General features: G+C 34.1%; 1 protein-coding gene across 2 annotated transcripts in view; it reads left to right on the forward strand.

Moving 5' to 3' along the window:
* Positions 1-13756, forward strand: part of LOC148944115 (uncharacterized) — a 285083-nt gene extending 271327 nt beyond the window's left edge. For both annotated transcript variants that reach the window (XM_089100272.1, XM_089100273.1), the window contains exon 38: positions 13581-13756. In XM_089100272.1, coding sequence (XP_088956398.1) covers positions 13581-13685 — 105 coding nt within the window. In that variant the 3' untranslated portion in view covers positions 13686-13756. The remainder of the gene's footprint in view (positions 1-13580) is intronic.
* Positions 13757-25888: the final 12132 nt, after the last annotated feature.

A 25888-nucleotide genomic window follows, 5' to 3' on the forward strand; every position in this document is an offset into this window, starting at 1 on the left:
AATGTTTTCAATAAGTCAATTAATTAAATTTTTATTAAGTTGAGTTTAATTTTAATTAAATTCTAGAATTTTTTAGTTCGACAGATTGAAATGGGGATATCTACAGTATTTTTAAAAAAATAAGCTGTTCCATAGAACTAAGCATAAGTATAAAATTATCTAGATTTGTACATAATTTTATGCAAAAGTTATGATTTATGCCACACAGACGAACATTTTCTTTGTTGCCAAGATTGTTTTTGATAGTTTCCTACAATTTTCACAACTTAAATTCAACATTTTGACAGGTTGTGCCTTGCAGCCCGAACTTTTCATACGTCCTATGTACAAAATTACCTAAATGTGTTTAATTAGATATTTAATTAGTATTTTCGCTGTGCTTCTTGACAATTTTAATTCTAAGCTTAGAAGTCCTCTTGTAAGAGTAAGTTGCTCTCTAAAACCCCGCTGTACTGGCTCGCCTTCATAACGCGATTTTGTCCCACTTTTACGGTCTTTAGTGCCTTTTTGAGTCTGTCAATGGAGAAGGATAAACAAAAAATTTAATATTTTTTGATTAAATTTTTTTTATTAAAATATTTTTTGATTTGTGTGTCAAAATATTGCAACCAATTGAGGCTCGTAATCGAACTATTTCTGTTATATATAGGATAGCTGACAAGAGTCTGACTGCATAGATAGCTATTCGCAATTCTCTTAATCTGAACCACAGTTTTTTCAACGTAAATGAGTGAATTGTTGTATATATCTAGGCTAGTGCGTTGGCTATGTTGTTTCATCGTATTGGTACTCAACTGTGTAACATTCTTATGCTTCTGATGGGTATTAAAAACATTTGGCACTATTTTTTTAAACTATGTTTACTATATTTAATTATCTTTAATAACTATCATAGGTGTTATTCATTTAGGAGTTTCTGAAATGGTTTATGATTAATGGAATAGTTTCTGGTCAATAGCCTACAAACTAGGCTAGGTAATTCGGATCCACATTGTTCGAATGGGAATTTTAATGTTGGAAAGTTTTAACGTTACATCCAAATTTTAACGTTTTTGTCCAAAATCTAACGTCTTGAAAATTTCTAAAAAATGTCGTTGGAAAATTTAATTAAACAAGCTTCTATGCCGATACGTCTTAGTCTAAACAGATGTAATATCAGTAGGTGCGTGTTTGAATTTCTAACGGCCATGTACAGCCGTATTCAATACGTATTGTGCTTAATGCTTAGAGTGCTCGTATGTACTCCGTACACACTGTTGAAATATATAGAACCAGTTACTCAAATCACAATACAACAGAGATTAAAGGCAATCAAATCACATCACAATGCACAAGAGAGAACACAATAAAGATTTTATTCCAAGTACATACACAGTACATTTAGCAAAAATAAACACATTATAGTAAATTGGGCTTTTTGAAAAAAAAAGCAAAAAAAGAGAACCAAAATCAAAATTTCGTTTTTTTAAACGTTACGAACAAAAATCGGTACCTTTTACGTTGTTTAGCTTCGTATGTTTATACGGTATGCGTAAACATACAATATTGTATGTTTGAAAATATTTGGCAATTAACTTGTGTTAAGTTTTTTTTGTTAATTATTAATTTAAAATATTTTTATTTCGAATGAAACCTCTGTGTAGCCGGATTGTATACTCCTACATGTAATCTTCTTTTTTATAGTTTTTCTGTATAAAAATAAGGATAACAGACATAAAGTATAACAAATATTTTATATTTTTCGCATATATAGTTTTCCCCAATATGAGACTTTAGAAAATATGACTCCGTTTATAAAAAATGGTCAGACCTTTGATCAAAAAAGAAATAAAAAAACATTTATCAACCAATATATTTTTGTATTATTTGCTGAAACAAAGCTTAACAATAAGAAACATAACATATAAAACATAACAAATTAAAAAAACATATCCAAACATTCTTTACCTTACATCTTATTGGACTTAAACCTTGATTAAATTTCAGACGAGCGGAAACAAAGTCAAACAGTAGTTTAAGTGTAAAATGAAATTAAATCACAGTCATTAAATAACAGGAAAGACATAGCTGTATCCATGATTTTTTTTTATCAGGGGGAGGGGGGGGGGGGGGTAAAAAAGCTTTAAAAAACGCATCAAAAACTTGTTTATGTTCATTTCTGTTACGTTTTTACGAGTCGGACAAACGTTTCGGGCGGGGGGTTCTAACCCCCTGTCTCATCCTCCTGGATACGGCCTTGAGCGAAGATCACACCGACTTTCCATAATAACAACAATAAAAGGAAATAGGAAAAGGAAAATAACAAGAGGAATTATTTTAAGACAGTGAAGACTCTACCCGTGTACTTCTTTTTGAAACCACCAACCTCTTCAATAAAGATTTGGGCATTAAACAAATTGTTGGGGAGATAATAGAAATTACACTTAAGTACTAATATTTCTTTAAATAAAATTGGAAGAATGTTCACTCAACGCATTATACGCAAATTTAATTACAAATGAATTAACCTTTCACATTGCAAAACCAATAGTTAATATCAATGACCTTTTCGGCTGTGGAGTTACGAAAGGCGTTATGTAACGTATCAGTCATAAATAATTTATGTAGCGATTCCACTAAAATCAGGCACGCCTGATAGATTGGTTTAATCAAAATACACATACCTCTCGTTTTCAATATATTCTCAATTTTATAATCCACTTAAAACGCGTTATAGCCAAATTTTGGCGAATTTTGCAGATCAAAAAGCATTAAGTGTACGACTCTTCCACAACCACGAAGATTGTCACCTAAGGCCTACCATTAGATGGCTATAAGCCACGATTGGAGCTCGAGAGATATATGGAGGCATATTTTCCATAACAGTTTTTGTTTCCCCTTGACATTTTGTAAAATGTCACTTAATGCCTTTTGTATTTCTACAGCCGTTTTATGTGAAAAAAAAATGCCGAAAAAAGCATGAATAGCGTTAAAAGAATGCTCCAGATTTGTTTTTATATGAATGAATGCCTTGTTTTATGTTTGTTTTTCGTTTCTTGTTTTATGTTTATTTTTCGTTTCTTGTTTTATGTTTATTTTTCCTTTATTTTTCCTTTCTTTCCTGGTCGAACTTTCTTTAAGTGGTGATGCTGAAACTTTTTTGTTGGTCGTCTTTCTTTATTGCAATTCTTATTTTACATTTATCTTTCCTTTAATGATGACGGCTCTTAGATATAAAACCAAAATATTAGAAAATTTAAATTTGGAAAAAAATTCGCAGTCTTAAAATAATTCCTTGTTGTTCTTCCTTTTGTTATTAGCAGCATCAGTAAATAATTAAAATTCAAAACGAGCAGAATTTACAAAAAAAAATTGAATTCAGAACAAGCTGAAACTGAATTAAAAAGGTTTGATTTCATGAAATGTACCTTTTAATTTAAGAGGGTATCCAAACACATGGATATATCCTGTTGCTAAATAAAGATGGAAAACCGTATTTGGTAATTAATTTAAATTACTAACAAACCCTAGCTAATTAGAAGTTGCAAGTAGCTTCAATATTGGCCGTCTCACCATCAATCGACTCACTATGTAATGACAATTTATTTAAACAACTTTTCCACTCCATTAAACCAAAAATGAGCAGAAATAAAATCAAATAAACTACCATGCAATCACCATCAATAGATAGATGAAGCCCAAAACGAGCAGAAGTTACAATAAATAACCGAGTCAAACTTAAACAAATAGAAATTAACACGAGTAGGGTTGCCAACCCTAATGATTCCTCAAGGCCAAAACATAATTTGCACTTAACTGAAAAAAAATAAATTTTAAATGTTTTCACTTTTTTTACTTTAATAAATCAAAAATTATAAAGATTTTAGGGGATAAATATTGGCATATGTGTATTAAACTGACAATGCACGGTCATTTGTATATTTTCAGTAAAGTGCAAATTATGGCCTTCTCAAGGCCATAATTTGGCCTTGAGAAGGCCATAATTTCTCAAGGCCTTAAGAAGGAATGTGGCTTGTCATGTTAATTTCTGCTTGTTTTGAGTTTGACTTGGTTATTTACTATAATTTCAGTGCGTTTTGGGTTTCATTTATTTGTTGATAGTGATTGTTTTGTAGTTTTACGCTTGGCAGATTATTTGATTTTATTTCTGTTTATTTTTGGTTTAATGGAGTTCTTTAATTTTCATTGAAAAACTTATTTTGTGGAAAAAGTGTTCTAAAATAATTTCTGTTCGCTTTTTATTGACATAGTGTTTTTCAAGGAAAACAAAATAATATTTTTTTTTCTTTTCGTTTTTTTTTTTTATAAGAATCAATAGTTTGGCTTGCTATTTGTAAGTTAGAGAAATGTTTTTACCAATGTTTAATCCTGACATATATAGTATTGTTTAATTTAATTTTATACCTACTCAAATTGATCTGTAAAATAAAACTTAATATAATTCCCAAAAAATTATATCTATAACCTTTGACAATCTGGGTACACTTACACTCTTTTGATTTGGTTGAATTGTAAGAGCAAAAATAGTAATCGTAATAGCCCTGAAAGTTGAAACTTAATACCCTCAGTTTTGTTTTGTATGATATTGCTAAGATTTCTTATTGGCAACCAGCGTACACACAATGCCTTTTAATTTAGCTTTGAGGCAACCTTTAGATCTAAAGGATACTGGACAAGTTGCATAACTCTGGGGGGTTAACAAGCTCAATATCCCTAGAGATATAGTTACTAGACCGTTCAATTATGCTGAAAAAAAGGTCTGTCTCGAAATTGAGATTGGAACTGCTAGGAAAGTTATGGGCTAAAAAGGAGGGCTGCTTGCACTCTAATCACTTTTGACTCTTGAAAAGTAAATATTTTACCCCCGTGGTAGTTTCTGTCCAAAATCTTACGGCTTACCAAAACTGCATAAACAAGGTATTCCCTTAAGACCTATCGTTGCATGTACTAAAGCCCCCGCTTCCAATATTGGAAAATGGCTTTGCACAGCTTTCAAACTTTTACTGTATTCACAAAATTCTTACATTAGTAATTCAGCAGATTTAGTTAAAAAACTAAATAACACAAGTATTTCAGAAAACACAATAGTTAGTAGTTTTGATATTGTTTCCATGTACACGAATGTAGATGTGGCTACTTCTGAGCAATTATTAAAACACAAAATAGAAGAAAATTTTCACTTAATCAAAGACTCAGCAACTGGGATTGATGGTGAAGTTTTATTTAATCTTTTTCAAATTTGTAATAAGTTTTCAGTGTATTTACAATTTCGTGATTCTTTTTATCAGAAAGTAAATGGGTTACCACTGGGAGCTGCTTTATCTAGCCCACTGGCTAATATTTATGTCGAGAACCTTGAAAATTGGGCATTAAATTCTTATTTTTTAAAACATGTATATTGGGGTCGTTACATGGATGAAGTAATTTCACTTTGGAATTATGGGGAAATTGAACTTCGGGGTTTCCTAGATCATCTTAATACTTATGATAGAAATTTGCAGTTTACCCTAGAAATTGAAATTGAAAATAAACTACCATTTTTAGATGTGCTAATTATCCGTACTACTAATAACTTGGATTTTACTATCTATAGAAAACCAACACAAAACAATAGATATCTTCATTTTAATTCAAATCACCCCCCACAAGTTAAAAGAGCAGTTGTAACTTCTCTCATTGACCGTGTCCTGAAAATTTGCTCCGATTCATACATAAAAGCAGAAATAAATTTTATCAGAGATATTCTTTTTGGCAACGGATACCCCATTCCTTTTGTCAATAATACGATTAACCGTAGATTAAAAAGACATTTTCGTAAAATCAACAATATTTCACAATATGAGGCTCCAGAAAAACCCTCTAATATAATCTATCTTCCGTACATCCCAAGAATCACAACAAAAATAAAAAAATATTTGCACAAAAAACAATCTGTATTTAGTTTTCACTAATAATTTTAAAATCACAAATTTCTTAAACTCCGGTAAAGATAAAACCCCAGTTACTCGCCAAAGAGAGGTTTATCAAATACCATGTAATTGTGGCAATTACTACGTTGGCAGAACTCATCACAATCTAGAAAAACGGAAATATCAGCATAAAGAAGACATAGACAAAGCGTTAATTGCTAATAGTTCTAATAACTCCTTTGAATCTGCTTTAGCTAGCCATATATTTGATAATCCCAGCCACACAATACTTTTTGAAAAATCTGCCGCAACTTACCCCGAAAGGCCTAACTTAATAATGTCAGCCGTTCTTGAGATATTGCTTTGTCACCCTGTTGACAATATGCATTTTTTTTTTTTTTTTTTTTTTTTTTTTTTTTTTTTTTTTTTTTTTTAGTTCAACTGCCGCCTAAATATTCCTTGAAAACTTCACCTTAATACCCTTCGCTTATGTAGTAGCAATAGTTTTAGTAGTAGTAGTAGCAGCACGTATATCTCTTCAGATATACGTGCTTTGAAGAGACCACTTTTGGTCTCTTCAATATCCCCTTCAAAACACGATGAAGGTTTCAACTTAATACAATCAACCGTTCCTAAAGCATTGCTAATACGTCCTCTTAACAACCTGTGTGGGCATAGTTTGTTTCAATTTAGTTCCATATAGTTTCAATATTCCACAAATTGTTAGCCTTAATACCCTCAGTTAAGTAGCAGCAGCAGTAGTAGTAGCAGCAGAATTAATAGTAATAGCCTTAGCTTTAATAGCAGTAGTAGTATTAGAAGTAGTAATAATAGTAGCAGTAATAGTAGTGGTAGTAGTAGTAGTTGTAGAAGCAGTAGCATTATGATGTAAATATTGTCTTTTGGTTCGTTCAAAACCCCCGCAACAAGCCGTGGAAGTTTCAGCTTCACGCACAAAGCTGTTGCTAAGATATTGCTGATCTGCCATTTTTACAACCTGCATTCGGACGGCGTGTTGTGATTCAGTTCACCTTCGCCCCTAAAAATTCCCTGAAAATTTCTCCTTCATACCCTTAGGCATAGTTGTAATAGTTGTCACAGTATTAGTACTATTAGTACTGGTAATGCTAGTAGTAGTATTAACAGTAATAGCACTAGTACTAGTTGCAGCAGCAGATCTAACATATTGCATTTTGGTTCGTTGAACATCTTCCTCATGAAGTCCTGGAAGTTTAATGCAATTAGCCATTGCTATGACATTGCCGATAGGTCGTTTTGATAACCTGTATAGTCGTATAGTTCTTCAAATTTTCATGTTAATACTCTTGACCTTAGAAGTATTTGCCAATACAAGAAGTAGTTGGAGTAATAGTAGTAGTAGAACTAGTACATGTAGCAGTGAGAGTAGTATTATTAGTAGCCTGCACATATTGCCTTTTGGTCAACTGATCTTCCCCTTTAAGCATTCTGTGAGAGTTACAACTTAATATACAAATAAATTTTTAAGATACATTCTTTTGACAATCTGAATGCATGTAGTATCTTTTGATTTAGTTTAAATTCACCCTCAGAATTCTCTCAAATTTTAGCTTCATAGATTTATTCTTAATAGTACTAGTATGACAGTTAGTGTGGTGGTAGTAGGAGAAGTAGCAGTAGTATTAATAACAGTATTAGCATGTACATGTTGCCTCTTGGTCACTTGAACATCCCCCTCATGATGCCCAGGAAGTTTCATTTTGACACGGTAAGCCGTTCCAAAAATATTGCTGATGTGCCCTTTTGACGCTCTTCTCATTATGATACGCTAAGCCTTACAAGTTGTTACAATTGGAGTAGTTTAGTGGCAGTAATAGTAGTAGTAGTATTAGTAAAGGTAGCAGTGGTAGTATTTTTAGTAGTAGCATGCACATATTACCTTTTTGTCAATTGATTTTCCCCTTTAAGCATTCTCTGAAAGTTCCAACTTAATACCCAAATCCATTCTTGAGGTACGCCCTTTCGACAATCTTTATGCACATTATGTGTTGGGATTTAGTTCAAATTCCCCTCAGTATTCTGTCAAATTTTCACCTTCATACGCGTAGCATTAATTGTACTAGTATCATAGTAGTAGTAGTGGTTGTTGTAGGAACAGTAGTAGCTGTAATTGTGTATTATTAGTAGTAGCAGTAACAGTAACAGCAGAAATATTATTAGCAGTAGCAGTAGGTACATGTTTCCTTTTGGTCAGGTGAACATCCCGCTTATCATGCCCCAGAAGTTGCCTCTTGACACGGTAAGTCGTTCAAAAATGTTTCTGATACGCCCGTATCAGCAATCTGTATGCACATAATATGTTTTGATTTAGTTAAACTTCCCACTTAACCCTTTTTTTAGATGTTTATTTCAATATCCTCAGCCTCGGTAGTACTCGCTACAGAGACAGTAGTTTTAGTGACAGTAGTATTGGCAATAGTAGTATTAGTAGTCGTGGGAGCAGTAGAAGCAGTGGTAGTAGTAGCAGTAGTAGTAGTAGCGTGCAAATTGTGCTTTTTTGGTCAATTGATCATCTCCCTTATCATTTCTTGAAAGTTCCAAATTAATATACTCGGTCATTCCTGAGTTGAGCCCTTTTGACAACTCATATACATATAACGTCTTTTGATTTAGTTCAACACTCCTCTCAACATTCCCTGAAATGCTCACCTAAATGCCCTTCATATTTTGCAAAAGCAAAGGTCAGACATGCTTACCATTCTCAATAACATATACTATATGGAAACAAACAACGAATTGCCCAACTTACAGCCATTACCCTGTGGGTTCTGGGGGAGGGGCATCTCCAAAGGCATAATTATTGGACCTTTCAACAATGCTGAAGAAAATAGATGTCTCAGAATCTTGATTATATGTTCTTTTTAGAAAATGATGGGTGTGTGGCGGGGGATGGTTGCCCTCAGATCCTTTTTTACTCTTAAAAGGGGTACTACAACTTCCAATAATCAATCAAATGAGCCCCATCTTAAGCTTTATACGACCAATCATTCCATAAAAACCTCATATGCCCCGAGCTCATAACTTTCAACCCTTGTTCCAGGGCTCTTGGGGTTGTGTCAACCCTGGAGGCATTGTTGTATGTTCTTTGGACTATTTTGAACAAAATGGCTCTCTAAAAATTTTAATTGGATGCATTTTGGGAAAAGAGGGTGTCAGGGAGGGGGCTAGCTACCCTTCATTACTTTTGACTCTTAAAAGGGAACTAGAAATTTTAATTTCCAATGAAATTAGCCTCCTCTATAGTTTATACGACCACCCCTTCCATAAAAACTAATATGCCCTCGGGCAAGAGCTTACAACCCATCCCCTATGTTGTGGTTTTAACCCCCAAGGTCTTCTTATATGATATTTGGACTATTTTAAATAAAATGGCTGTCACAAAATTTTTATTGAATGTATTTGAGGAAAATAGGACGTGGGGAAAGGGGCTAGTTGCCCTCCGATCACTTTTGACTCTTTAGAACATCTGATTTTGATTCGAATGAGCCCCCCACGCCCAGAAGTTTATAAAACCATATCTTACATAAAAACCTTATATTTTAATAATGGGCAACTAGTATAACTTATACTCCGTGCCCTGGGGGCCTTTGGAGGGGAGTGTCATCCTCAAAGATATAACTACTGAACCTTTCAACTACGCTGAACAAAATAGCTATCTCGAAATTTTGAGTGGATGTGTTTTCGGAAATGATAGGCGGGGAGGGGTGCTGGTTGCCTTCTAATCACTTTCGACTGTTAAAAAAGGCACCAGAACTTTTAATTTCTAATCGAAAAAGCCCCTTTCGAAGTTTCTATGACAACTCCTTCTGTACGAAGTGTCCTGTTCAGAAAAAAATAACACATTGTGCCAACATCGTTCTTTACTTAGGCAGTGTAAATGCGCTGCCTAATATCTACCTTTTTAGAGCCAATTTAAGTTACTAGAGGTGACAAGCACGGACTTTGCCATATAGCAATCTTTATTATTTTATCCGAATCTACTTCCAGCCGTACGAAAATTTCCAGCCATGCAACTGATTCTTACGAAACAAATAATTACCCTTATTATCTAATTGGAAGTTAGTTACCTCAATCGTTCTTTACTTAGGCAGTGTAAATGCGCTGCCTAATATCTACCTTTTTAGAACCAATTTAAGTTACTAGAGGTGAAAAACACGGACTTTGCCATATAGCAATCTTTATTATTTTTTCCGAATCTACTTCCAGCCGTACGAAAATTTCCAGCCATGCAACTGATCCTTATGAAACAAATAATTACCCTTATTATCTGATTTGAAGTTAGTTACCTCAATCGTTCTTTACTTAGGCAGTGTAAATGCGCTGCCTAATATCTACCTTTTTAGAACCAATTTAAGTTACTAGAGGTGACAAGCACGGACTTTGCCATATAGCAATCTTTATTATTTTATCCGAATCTACTTCTAGCCGTACGAAAATTTCCAGCCATGCAACTGATCCTTACGAAACAAATAATTACCCTTATTATCTAATTGGAAGTTAGTTACCTCAATCGTTCTTTACTTAGGCAGTGTAAATGCGCTGCCTAATATCTACCTTTTTAGAACCAATTTAAGTTACTAGAGGTGACAAGCACGGACTTTGCCATATAGCAATCTTTATTATTTTATCCGAATCTACTTCCAGCCGCACGAAAATTTCCAGCCATGCAACTGATCCTTATGAAACAAATAATTACCCTTATTATCTGATTCGAAGTTAGTTACCTCAATCGTTCTTTACTTAGGCAGTGTAAATGCGCTGCCTAATATCTACCTTTTTAGAACCAATTTAAGTTACTAGAGGTGACAAACACGGACTTTGCCATATAGCAATCTTTATTATTTTATCCGAATCTACTTCCAGCCGTACGAAAATTTCCAGCCATGCAACTGATCCTTATGAAACAAATAATTACCCTTATTATCTGATTCGACGTTATTTACCTCAATCGTTCTTTACTTAGGCAGTGTAAATGCGCTGCCTAATATCTACCTTTTTAGAACCAATTTAAGTTACTAGAGGTGACAAGCCGGACTTTGCCATATAGCAATCTTTATTATTTTATCCGAATCTACTTCCAGCCGTACGAAAATTTCCAGCCATGCAACTGATTCTTACGAAACAAATAATTACCCTTATTATCTAATTGGAAGTTAGTTACCTCAATCGTTCTTTACTTAGGCAGTGTAAATGCGCTGCCTAATATCTACCTTTTTAGAACCAATTTAAGTTACTAGAGGTGACAAGCACGGACTTTGCCATATAGCAATCTTTATTATTTTATCCGATTCTACTTCCAGCCGTACGAAAATTTCCAGCCATGCAACTGATTCTTACGAAACAAATAATTACCCTTATTATCTAATTGGAAGTTAGTTACCTCAATCGTTCTTTACTTAGGCAGTGTAAATGCGCTGCCTAATATCTACCTTTTTAGAACCAATTTAAGTTACTAGAGGTGACAAGCACGGACTTTGCCATATAGCAATCTTTATTATTTTATCCGATTCTACTTCCAGCCGTACGAAAATTTCCAGCCATGCAACTGATCCTTACGAAACAAATAATTACCCTTATTTATCTAATTGGAAGTTAGTTACCTCAATCGCGCTGCCTAATATCTACCTTTTTAGAACCAATTTAAGTTACTAGAGGTGACAAGCACGGACTTTGCCATATAGCAATCTTTATTATTTTATCCGAATCTACTTCCAGCCGTACGAAAATTTCTAGCCATGCAACTGATCCTTATGAAACAAATAATTACCCTTATTATCTGATTCGAAGTTAGTTACTTCAATCGTTCTTTACTTAGGCAGTGTAAATGCGCTGCCTAATATCTACCTTTTTAGAACCAATTTAAGTTACTAGAGGTGACAAGCACGGACTTTGCCATATAGCAATCTTTATTATTTTATCCGAATCTACTTCTAGCCGTACGAAAATTTCCAGCCATGCAACTGATCCTTACGAAACAAATAATTACCCTTATTATCTAATTGGAAGTTAGTTACCTCAATCGTTCTTTACTTAGGCAGTGTAAATGCGCTGCCTAATATCTACCTTTTAGAACCAATTTAAGTTACTAGAGGTGACAAGCACGGACTTTGCCATATAGCAATCTTTATTATTTTATCCGAATCTACTTCCAGCCGTACGAAAATTTCCAGCCATGCAACTGATCCTTATGAAACAAATAATTACCCTTATTATCTGATTCGAAGTTAGTTACCTCAATCGTTCTTTACTTAGGCAGTGTAAATGCGCTGCCTAATATCTACCTTTTTAGAACCAATTTAAGTTACTAGAGGTGACAAACACGGACTTTGCCATATAGCAATCTTTATTATTTTATCCGAATCTACTTCCAGCCGTACGAAAATTTCCAGCCATGCAACTGATCCTTATGAAACAAATAATTACCCTTATTATCTGATTCGACGTTAGTTACCTCTATCGTTCTTTACTTAGGCAGTGTAAATGCGCTGCCTAATATCTACCTTTTTAGAACCAATTTAAGTTACTAGAGGTGACAAGCCGGACTTTGCCATATAGCAATCTTTATTATTTTATCCGAATCTACTTCCAGCCGTACGAAAATTTCCAGCCATGCAACTGATTCTTACGAAACAAATAATTACCCTTATTATCTAATTGGAAGTTAGTTACCTCAATCGTTCTTTACTTAGGCAGTGTAAATGCGCTGCCTAATATCTACCTTTTTAGAACCAATTTAAGTTACTAGAGGTGACAAGCACGGACTTTGCCATATAGCAATCTTTATTATTTTATCCGAATATACTTCCAGCCGTACGAAAATTTCCAGCCATGCAACTGATCCTTACGAAACAAATAATTACCCTTATTATCTGATTCGAAGTTAGTTACCTCAATCGTTTTTTCTGATATAAATTACTCCATGGGATCATAATTTTTAGTTTCTGGCCCTTTTGATTTCTATTATGGGAGTGTGGTTTACTTTGTATTCTTTATTAGTTCCTTTTGTTAAGTGTAAATGATCATTTTGTGTACGAGTTTTACTTTTATCTTATTTTCGAATTGGCCCTTTTACTTTCTGGCCCTTGTGGTTTCTATTATGGGAGTAATTTCTCTTTTATTGTTTAATAATTCCTTTTGTTAAGTGCAAATTATCATTTTATTTATCAGTATTACTTCTTTGTCTTATTTTAGGATTGACTCTTTTGGCCCTTTTACTTTCTAGCCTTATGATTTCTATTATGGGAGTGTGTTTTCTATCATATTCTTTATTAATTCCTTTTGTTAAGTTCAAATTATCATTTTATTTATCAGTTTACTTCTTTGTCTTATTTTAGGAATGGCCCTTTTGGCCCTTTTACTTTCTGGCCCTTATGATTTCTATTATGGGAGTATGGTTTCTATTATATTCCTTATTAGTTCATTTAGTTAAGTGCAAATTATCATTTTATGTATCAGTTTTACTTCTTCGTCGTATTTTAGGATTGGCCCTTTTATTTTCTGGTCCTTATGATTTCTATTATGGGAGTGTGGTTTCTACGTGTGGTTTCTCGTATTATATTCGTTATTAGTTCATTTAGTTAAGTGCAAATGATCATTTTCGTTTTTTGGTTTTACTTCTTTGTCTTATTTTAGGATTGGAATGCTGCTATTTACGAAAGTGGCCCAGACACTATATCTGCCGAAGAAATTGAATTAAAAATAAAGCCAGAAGACCCAAAACTCTATGGGAACAAATAGATATCTTAACATACTTATACTAATATATTTTATTAGGAGTACATTAACAGAAGTTTGGGAATAAATCGATATTTTTTGTAGCTTTGGCTTGTTTTTTAATTTCTTCTTTTTTATAGATGTAGAAACTAACCTAATCAACCTTTTCCAGCTTAAAAACGATCTTGGAAATACAAGAAAAGAAAACTTCCTACCGTTTGAAAAAAAAAATCGCCTCATGACCAACAGAATTCCCATTTTATTCCCTAAAAACTGTTCTAAAAAAATGAGGAACATAAAAGATAATAAGCACAACTACTACTACTACTACAACTACTAGCAATTCACAGTAGTGCCAAGCCACTTAAGGCCAAAACAGCTCTGCAAACTCCTTCTCACCACTTCTTCCAATCTCATCTGATGAGGACCGGCTTTTGGTTTGGCCTCAGTCCAAAAATATAATATTCGGTAATCTATCGAATGAAGCACGGCTTAGAAAATTTCAATCTTTCTTTCATTATAGTCCCAGTATCATCGAATCGATTATGGTCCCATTTCATACTCAATTTAATTTCAATTTATAACTGGGATTTATTTTACTATATACATAAAAAACAAACAAACAAAATACCCCCAGAAGCAAGCTTGTGCGGGGTAATCCCTTCTAGACGCATAAAAAATCATAATAAAAAAATAAGATCCAAAATAATAACTCTTTTAAGTTAATATTAATAAAAATCAACTTTATTTCCACCAAATAAAAAAATAGTAATAAATTAAAATACATAGCAACTGTAAACTACAACCGTACCCCCCCCCCCCCCTTTTTAGCCAATTCATTAAAAATAATAAATTACTAAACAATACGACCTCAATAAACTACGGAACAGCAGCAGGTCATCCACACATTTAAGTTCCACTGGTAGACTATTCCAAGCACTCGGACCGGCATGACGGATAGAAAAAAATGATCTTGTCGCTTGCGGAATCGGTCTTCGAAATTCTTCCAAATTTCTAGTTCCATGCTCATGAACATCACCCCCACTCACAAACATTCCCTTAAAACAAACAGGAACACTACCATAAAGATACTTAAACATGAACTGTGTTTTATAAAATTTAAAAAGACCCGATACCGGTAGAATCTTCAGCGTCATAAACTCATTACGAACAGATGATCCTCTATTATCCTTACCAATCAAAAGCCTTATTGCCGAATTTTGTAGTACACGCAGGGGCAGAAGATGCGTTCCAAAAGTAGACGACCATATTGAAGAACAATATAATAGATATGGATGTACAATTGAAAAATACAATAATCTTAATATACTAGTTGGGAGAAAATTTTTCAATTTACGCATAATTCCAACATTACGTGCAAGTTTCATAGACACACAATCAATATGATCTACAAAACTTAAAGTTTCATCAATAATAATCCCCAAATATCTAACACTCCTCTTTCGTGGAATCATTGATGTACCATTACTTAAATTATTCACCCATGGGTAATAACTTGGAGATCTGCTATATATCAATAAACTAGACTTATTACAATTAAGTTTTAACCTATTACTTCTCATCCACCTTTCTATATTCTTAAAACCTTCTCGTAATTGCGACATCAATTCATTCTCAGTCCTACCACATACGGTTAAATTCGTGTCGTCTCAATCTTTCAATCAATCATTCAATCTTTCTTTCATTATAGTCCCAGTATCATCGAATCGATTATGGTCCCATTTCATACTCAATTTAATTTCAATTTATAACTGGGATTTATTTTACTATATACAAAAAAAACAAACAAACAAAAGACCCCCAGAAGCAAGCTTGTGCGGGGGTAATCCCTTCTAGACGCATAAAAAATCATAATAACAAAATAAGATCCAAAATAATAACTCTTTTCAATTAATATGAATACAAATACAAGTTCTGCCCTCCAACTCAAAAACTAGTACTAACAGACTATACGTAGCCACTTCAATCTTTCTTTCATTATAGTCCCAGTATCATCGAATCGATTATGGTCCCATTTCATACTCGTTATAGCCAATTACAGCCATGAGATCCAACCAGATTTTTGGTACAGCTAATTGTATGATATACAGTCTGTGAAACGAGCACCCTAAACTATTATCAGATAACTCGTAAGGAAAATGTTTAAGACGTTTCAGAGCTACGTTTTTTCACTGTTATTATCAGAGCTACGTTTTTTCACTGTCATTATCGTGGCTTCCATCGCCTCCCATCAATGGCAATCCCAACGATTCCCATCGTCAATGGGTTATTCTGCTTTCTACAACTTTGTTGGGTACTTGTATGATATACCCCCTACCTAATATTCTTCTAATATGGTTCTTTGACTCTCAATTCTAATGAAATATAATAAAGTAAGATAAAAATATAACACTTTAGAAACAAATTTGGGCCATATATTCACACATTAGAGGGGGTGGGGGTAAAGTATAGCGGGTCTGCACACCTAATGTGTTAGGTACAATTATACTGCATATTATGTAGTAAGAATTGTTTTCTAACTTCACACTGTCCAAAAACTTTACCACCACCTCCCCCCCCCCCCTATTGTGCAAATATATTGCCCAAATTATATATTTGCCATCTATTCCGTCACTTCTCTTTGTCGTGTCTCACGCTAAGCTGAATGAAACTACCGAAAAAAATCGATTCTATAATGTTTCAGTGAATGAACAACTTGAGCTGTAGGGGGTTTATCATACAAGTACCCTTTGTTGTATCCAAAATATTTACTTATAATACTACCGAGGTGAGTGAAAGTATTCAATTTACCTGTTTTTTTCACTACCTTTTCATGAGCCCTGAACTCTCAAAACCTACAAAGACTCAAACCATTTAATGAGCCTAGAAAAGTAACTGAATAAAATCTCAAGTGTTTATTTAATTCTGAAGAAAGATAAGATTAGGGATAAAAAAAAGAATATAAATATAGAATATAATAAAATATATAGAATATAGAATATATAGAATATAGTATAGAATATAAATATAGAATATAATAGAATGTATAGAATATAGAATATAATATAGAATATAATAGAATATATAGAATATATATATAGAATATAAATATAGAATATAGAATATATAGAATATAATATAGAATATAAATATAGAATATATATATATAGAATATAAATATAGAATATAGAATATAATAGAATATATAGAATATAGAATATATAGAATAGAATATAGAATATAAATATAGAATATAAAAGTTCGATTAGCAGAAAAACTCATCCTCTACCCGAATCCATTCAAAGTTTGCTCTTTGCCCCTTCTAATGAAATTTAAATTTCCTTTAATTCCTTCGGACGACTTCTTCCAGGCTCGTCTGATGACAACCTGCTTTTTTTTGGCCTCAGTCCGAAAATATAATATTCGGTAATCTATCGAATGAAACACGGCTTAGAAAACCTCAATGTTTCTGTCATTATACCCCCAGTATCATTGGATCGAATATGATCCTATTTCATACTCATTATAGCTAGTTTTGGGCGATAATTGGATTAAACGATATATCGATATTTAACTTTCGATAATCGATATATCAATTTCGATATTTCAAATCATTTTTTTTTTTATGCTCAGATTAACTTCAGGGTTTGGTAAAATTCAGTAGCAAAAGCAATTTAATAACAAAAAGAGTATTTTGCACAATTTTTTCCAATTTTTAAATAAAGTACAGAAAAACTTCTATTACATGAACGAATATTACTAAAACCCTAATTTGGAATTGCTCGGGCTTAGGATAGAGGAAAATAAGCTAATGGCTACTTTTGGCTATTCAAGTCAGCAAGTATTCTAGCCAGACACGCATGTGAACGTCGCTTTAGCTGATCAGGCTTGGGGTTCACTCTCAGAAAGGACACTGGTGGCGGGCATGGACAATAATTTTATGACAACTTTGTACAGGTATTTCTGAGACCCATATTACAGGACTTCCACGACTTGAATGGATCAGTTTTTCTCGGAACTAAAGACTCCCTACTGAAAATCTAGAGAGCCGTGACACATTCAGCTGCTGACAAAGCTTGTCTTGCATTGTCTACTGAAACTTCATCATATGATCCCCACAAACTGGCTTAATTCTTGATTCTGCACTTGCATCTATTGATACTGATTCCAGCAAGGCCCAATCCATGTATCTTGCTATTTAAATCTCAATTTGGAGAAGATCGTCAGGGGGTAATATACAAATTATAGAAACGTTGATTGAGGTATGTGGCAATCGTGAAGACTGTGATCTCAACAAGACCTGTAAATCTAGAGGTTATGTGTCTAGAGGTTCTTTAGCCAGGCCTTTTGGAGGTTCTTAGCAACATTTGAGAGCACGCCCTAACTAAACGTGGATTGAGAACGGACTGTGCCATCTTATGGACATAGCTGTGCATGCTGTGTATCTTCATATATTGGTGAGTATATTGAATAGATTATTCTTCTTCTCGACCATTTGCGAAACAATTTCCCATGTTGGATCTTTTCTGCTGGACGTTCACTGGTAGATACCGGGAAAAGCCGAAATAATATTGTTTTTCATATCGATATTTGCGTTTCGATATCGATATGTGGTGCAATATATCGATATCCAATATCGCCCAACACTAATCATAACCCATATATAGCTAATTATAGCCGTGAGATCGAACCACATTTTTGGTACAACTAATTATAAGATTTACGGTCAGTGAAACGAGCACACAACTGAATAAAATCTCAAGGGTCTATTAAACTCTGAAGAAAGACAAGGTTAGGGATAAAAAGAATATATATTTCCGATTAGCGCAAAAAATATCTATTTAATCTTATCTAATTTCTACGGCTCGTTAATGATATCAGATTGGGTTTTTTAACTGTCAAAAATACATACAATTCATGAATGACTCTTTAAAGACAGTGAAATACAATCTGAGTGAATATTTCTTTTATACTAATATAAAAAAACTTTTTCCACAGAAGACGTTTTTAAAAGAAAAGTTAAGAGGTACATAACACCATGTATGAGCAGAAATAAAGTCAACTGATTTTTCAAGTGTAAGACTGTCATAAACCATGATCAATAAATAAATTTGATAAACCGTCGATTTTTAAATTGAAACCTAGTTGGTGGACGGTAATGAAAAAGTCAATAGACATGGCTAATTGGAGAAAAAGCCACGACAGATAGTCTGAGTGAGAGGCAAAGTTGGCAAAAGCCTATTTCAGAATCCTATAAAAATGATGTCATTTCACTTATTGATAGATAGTCTACCATCCATGAAACACAACGAACAGAAATTACAATATAATAATAATAATTTATTTATTACCCACAAAAGCACTGGACAAGTATTAGAACTTGGAGTAAAAATAAACTAAAGACATACAAAAATACAAAACACACAAAAAACGAAAAATATAAACTATAAAAAAATTTAACATTAGATACACACAAAAAATACAAAACACGAAAAATATTAACTATAGAAAAACTTGATATTAAATATACACAAGAGATATATAACATACAACAAAACAAATAGAAACATGCAACAAACGAAAAATGTTAACTATAAAAAAAAATTTAACAAGACGGTAATGAGAAGAAAATCGATCAAGAGTAGTACCTGAGACCTTCCAGTGTATCTTTCCCAACTTTAATGTTATGTCAGGTATATTATATTTACTAGTTATAATCCGGTTACGCGTCCAAGGAGGAAATAAAATAAGAAACTTACAATAACTGAAATAACTGCTCCGATTTCATTTTAAGTCACTTTTCCTCAGTATGGGATAAATTCCTTCCACGTGTGACTGAATGATCACAATAAAAAGAGATTTGCCAGCGCCCGTCTATTATATTTCTCTCGATTGGGAACGATTTTCGCACATCCAAATTGTATTTTTTTTTAGAAATATCTGAAACAGTGCGCTGACGAACACTGGAAAGATTATTAGTAAGGGTTATGCCCAACCATCGCAAATAATCAACAGAGGGAATAGAGAGTATCCCAATTAGAAGGAGACAAAGAAGTTGAAGCAAAAGTAGAAACTCACACTTCTTTTCATTCAACGAAAGGCCAATTCCAGAAAAAGCATTGGAAACAGAAGATACCATTTTGGAGAGACCAGTCCTACTCCGACTAATTAGGAGCAAATCATCAACATAAGCAAGATAAGAAATATCTGAAACATCAGAGAAATACTTAGAGGATATTTTCGGAAGCAAGCCAGAAATGAAAATTTTAAACGGTGTAGGTGACAAAACGCCATCTTTTCTTTTAGCTTTGATAATAGTAGTTGGAGAAAATTTATAACCGGGATCTATAACCTGGGATATATAACCGAGTCAAACTAGAAACGAGCAGAAACTAAAAGGAGTAGGGTTTACGCCCTCCATGCCTTCTAAAAACCATAACATAATTTGCACTTATATTAAAAACAAAAAATATTTTAGTTGTTTTCTCTCTTTAATTTAAATAGATTCTTTATCATTATGAATTTCGAGAATGGATATCCTTACGGCTCTGCGGCAGGGTTCTATATATTAATAATTATTGTTGCTTGTCTTTTAACCGAGGCTGTTGTCCCAGTGAATCAGGAGATTGATTTACATCCTCCTCCACTTCTCGCATTTTCATGTAACATTTTCATGTAACGCACTTTGCCTAGTTGTTCGTGTCTCGTAATATTTCTTGCAAGAGATTCATAAGGTTAGGAGAGATCCTATAATTTAAAGGATGTATCAAAGCGTTCTTCAACAGCTTTGTCAGGTCTAAAAAGTACAGTTGAAAATATGAAGGTGGTTGGAAATCCCCTTCAGTGGTTTGCGATTGATGTGCCTCTAAATTGATCTAGTTTCAAATTTGTCCAGTTACTTTGAAGGTGAAAGCGTTACAACTATTGATGGTTCGATCATCGCTTACGGTAAATGAAGCTAAATCTAAACATGAGTTGAAGCTTCAGATTTTTTGTGGAACTCTTCAGAGAGCAATTGACGTTCTATAAAAGGTTAAACCAATTCATTTCGAAATTGTGTAGGTGAAACTGCATTTCGACCAAGCAAGCAGCAATATCCGAATGAACAGCCTTTATTGGCTACTCTTTCCTCTGGAAAATAGAGGACTCAACATTTAACATATACAACTCTGAAGAGTCCCAATGACTTTCAATTAACAGTTGCAAACTTTACTGCATATTTATTGGATTGTATTGGGCTTTGCACCACAGTTTGTTGACGTCGAAGATTGCGATGAAGTTGTTCTTCTACCATAATATTTCTTTCAAGAAATATTAGTCGTTTGTATCTCGCAATATTTCTTACAAGAGATCCATTAGGTTAAAGGAGATCCCATAATTTAATGATCCCATAATTTAATGAACGTCTCAAAGATGCACATGCTATTTGAGGTATTTGTTCTTTATTTCCCTTGCCCTAACTGGAAAACAAATTGAATATTATTTTTATGGCAGGCTGGTAGCCTGGCAGGCTCTGCTATCAGAATGTTGGTTTGCGTTAGTTAGCATGGGCTTGGCCCTCTTGAATGATATATGTAGACAAACAACGTGGCGGTTGCCCACTCTAAATAGGACGGGGCGTCACCGTCAATTATCTAATTCTCCACAATTTTAGTGAGGCGGTCGTCCGTTGGTGGGCTGGGGGCTGTGGGAGTACGAATTAGGCAGATTTCAAATGAATTTCTCGTACTTTGAGTGTCGCATCTATTATACTGTCTCGTGCACTCCGGAGTTAACTGTAGGTCGGTGTCCACGTGCAAGTTCCAAGGACCGTTTGTGTCGACAAATCCACTTTTCATGTTAAAATGCTTCAACTAAAGAGTCTAGAGCTGCCATTGCTCGAGAGGAGTGGACTTGTTATGTTTAACTGTTATATCTTAAACCTTCTTCAGTCATAGTAAAATATGGGCGTTTGATGATGATGATGATGAGTGTCGCCATTTGAAGGACTAACCTAGCTCGATGGTTCTTTATACTTGCTTCCTCTACTCATTTTCATTACTATTTCTTTCATTACATTACTTGCAGTTAATTGAGCGGTTTTGTCAGTGCTTTAGCGAGTGTAAATCTATCAATTGTGTAAGTTACCTTTGGAGCCATCTCTTAATGAACGGTTTTTCCTGTGTAACACACAATGGGCGTGTTGTTAAATTCATCTTGGATCCAGCAATGGCACCGCGATTTACTTCTAAATAACCAGTTACAAAAGAGCAAGCAAAAGGTAAGGGAATGAAGGCACATTGTAAACGTTATTGTCAAAATTATAAACCTAAGAGGCAAACAGGGTCTTTCTTTTCGAGTCACTACAGAACAAGCTTACATATTCAAGGACGAATGCATAGATCATGGCAATTTTTTTGAAATAATGTTCTGAATTAGTAAATATGACCTTGTACTAAAGAATCATTTAAATTTGCTTACCAGGAAAGTGATCAATGCTATACGAGAAGAAAGCTTAAAGAATAAGGAACCGGAAAGCAGAGGGAAGTACTGGGGAAAAGAGGGTTTATTACATTCCTCAGGAATAGCAATGTCACTAAAATTTTTGCAATTATTCAAAATTTGATTAAAAAACAATTACATTAGACATAAATGAAGTTGTAAAGTTTTTTGTATTGATGGACACGAGAACTGATCTTTCAGAAAAACGATTAGTGTACATTTGTGGTCTTGTTTGTTTATGGGCGTGAAGCAATTGAAAGATTGGTATTTTTTAATTTTGTCATGTCAACATCGACAGAAGCATTATTAGTTCCATTAAGATATACTTTGGAAGAGAGGAGAATCGCCATTAAAAATTAAATAGCGAATGTTTATCGGAGCATCAAATACGGTGCCCCGTCAAAATGTCTGACTGCCAGTCAGAATTTGACTGTCTGTCTGTCAGTCAGCCTAAAATGGTCTGACTGCCAAATTAACGAACATCTCCCCGAACCACATTCACATTCACCACACTTGAATGTATTTCGGGGAGATGTTCGTTAATTTTGAAAAATTCGCTGCGGAATTTTTAATGGCGATTGTCCTTTCTTCCAACCATAGGTGAGCACTCGTAAAATTAACTTCCCGATAGTGAAAGATGTGATTCCAAAACTTATATTTCTCAAAATGTTGTTTTTTTAAACGAAGTATTACTTTGCAAGTTCAAGGGCGTACCGGGACTTTACCCGATGTGTTGCCGGGCCAGCACGCGCCTGAATACTTACTAACTCAAGTTGGCAGGTTTTCTTTGCCCTTTGGTATCTTGGCAACTATGGTATCTCCTAATTAAAGCTCGGTATTGTCAGTCATTGCATGTATAACCAGGAGATCTCGCCAACGTTGCCTTTGAGATTTTGGTTTCAGATTTCTTTCATTCTTTGGAATTCTCAGGGGAAAATATTGACATGTTACTGATTTTGGATAACCAATAATATGCCAATACTTTATTTTTCTTTATCCCGAGCCCGAGTAATTCCAAATCTGTTTTTTTTGTATTTTATTATAGTTTGAAAAAAATTGCGCAAACTACTTTTTAATTATGATTTTTGTTATTGAAATTTGGCAAAACCAAGAGTTAATCTAAACAAAAAATTGATCTGAAATATCGAAATATCGTTTAATCAAATTATCGCCTAACACTAATCACGAGTTCTTGAATGGAATAGGTTGCAGATATTCCCATGTACGTTAGGTTAAAGGCAGCTAATCACTTGAAAGGTAAGGTTCCAGTTCGGTAATCGAACCAACGCTTCCAATATAGTCCAGCTCCACGAAGTTTGATGCAACATCGCTCACAAGTTTGCACACTTAAGAAAGCGAAGAAGCGGGACCTGGGGTTAAACTCTATTGAACTCCTTGGAGAGTCTAATAGAGCAGTCCCTGAATTTAAGGTCTATCTTTGTTAACTTACTCTTAGAGTTTACCTATGGAAAACCTGTAAAAATACGGAACTAACTCATTAATGATACAAGTGTATATCATCATTCCTTAATGAGCAGGCGTTTTCCAACCCGGGATGTGTGCCAACTTAGGTGGTTAAGGAGTTAGAAACTTCTACAAAACAAGTTGACCTTAATTTTATTGAGTTTTATCATGCTAGCTAATTTTTTTCTGTTATAATGAAAAAATTTTGCCTTCGCCAATTATTTTTTCATGCTATCAAATTTCTAATGTTGGGTGTTATTCAAAATCGATATTGATATATCGGAACAAGTATCGATATCGAAAATAATATTGGGAATTTTTTGCCATTTTCGGCCTTTTTCTGACATCTAACGGTGAACGTCCAGCCGAAAGATTCAACAGAAGAAAATAATTCGCAAATGGTCGAGAAGAAGAGGAATAACATACCCAATCCATTGACTCGTACATACTGATACATAGCCTGCTCTCAAACTACGTTTAGTGCGGGTGAACTCTCAAATGTGGCTGAAAGGCTTGACTGGATAAATGCATTCTAGTTAAGCATTGGTCTTTTCACACCTTGATCCAAGTTTCAAGAAAACGTATAACTCTGCTGAGTCATCAAATCCCCTTTTTTCCCCTTTTTTGTTAACTTACTATTAGAGTGTACCTATGGAAAACCTGTAAAAATACGGAACTAACACGTTTGTAATTTTTTTTTTTTAAATAGTGCTTTAGGCCAACTATGCGCCATAAATTAAATAATAAGATTGGCTTCATTGCAAAAGAGAACGGCAATATATATGCTGGGCTAAACATCATTAGGGTGTGAGTGTTGTAAAGTGCAGCAAATCGAAATTTAAGAGTGAGATAAGTAAGTATTTTAGATTGTTTTGGAGTTATCTTGATAATTTTACAGCCTTGTGAGGAGTCAAAACCCTAGAGGATTGCACTTGGAAAGAAGATTGAATAGAGAATTTAATGATGTAAGCTATTTTTATTATTCCTTTCTGATTTCTGTCCTAGCCTGTAACTTATTTTAACTTCTGGTGGACCGAATAGGTTAGGAGCATTATCTTATTTAAGATAGTATTTTCCAATAAGCAATTACTTACCTTAGAAGTTTGATTAGATATTTAAAAAGTTGTGTCAAATAAGCGACAACTTCTCTCGAATTAGGAGTTATAGTTTAAAGCTTCAGCCCAGTCTTTTGGGTGTGAAGGCAATAGTTCTAGCAGCCTGAGCTATGCACGGTGGATCTGGCCCTTCAGTAACACAAATGTTTCATTTTAACAAGATTATCATAGGTCATCATATTTTGGCTTGATTTATTTCTGAATGTACTTAATCAGTTTTAGTTTAAAATTCACTACTGTTGCGAATGCCAATAGAGCACCGGCTTGTCTCTGCAAAAGGGGGAAAACGAAGGAAAGAGCTCATTACGCCACTCAGGTTAAAGCGAGACCTCACTCAGGTCACCCACGAATTTTTTCACTTGAGCTGTTTTTACTAGGGTACCTGGTAATCTGCTTGGATAGTTCCCTTTAGCTTCGGAGATGACCCCGGGGAAGAAAGGTTACCAACAGATTGGTACCCAAAGCACTTAGGTCACATGCTCATATTCTACGATTCCAGCAGAGCCTAACGAATACTCCCTTATATCTGCAGTTTTCACCAATCAAAGTTATGTCTTTTAATTAAATCCAACACTAGGGCTAGGCTCTCTAAATTAAAACATGCTGGGCATTGGAAAGTAGCCAATACACCGTCAGAGGCGCTAGTTGTTCTTAGTGCCTTCGAATCGTGGAATATTCATTAGGAATGCCATCAAAATCTTCTATTTATGATTAGTTCAATTTCTCTATTCAGTTTCCACAAAACTGTCCATTAAAGATAGCTACGTAAAATCACCGGAGATTCAACTCTTTGTCAAAATCCAATTTTCTTTGTAATAGCCAAGAATTACCACCTGTTTCTTGTTAGATGTCGGTGGATTTTATTAGAGTACCAACATAAGATTAGAAAAAAAGTCAAATAGAACTTCAAAATAAAAACATTTATCACCCCCATTAGTCACCTTAGGTATTCATCTTAAGAAATTTTCTGGGCATTGCCACATTTTTGTCAGTGTTGCTATGTTGAACCGTGACAGTAAATAAGCAAAACTAATTATTAACTAATTGATTAATTAAATAACTTATTAATTAATATCGACAACACTTTCCATTCCGAAAAAATTAAAAATCATACATTAATTCCAAAATACAACCTTCAAAGAAAATTCTAAACCTTCTTTGGTACCA

Source organism: Artemia sp. Qi Xiang Cuo, chromosome 14 (assembly GCF_049724085.1).
Source record: "Artemia sp. Qi Xiang Cuo chromosome 14, ASM4972408v1, whole genome shotgun sequence".
Classification (NCBI taxonomy): domain Eukaryota; kingdom Metazoa; phylum Arthropoda; class Branchiopoda; order Anostraca; family Artemiidae; genus Artemia; species Artemia sp. Qi Xiang Cuo.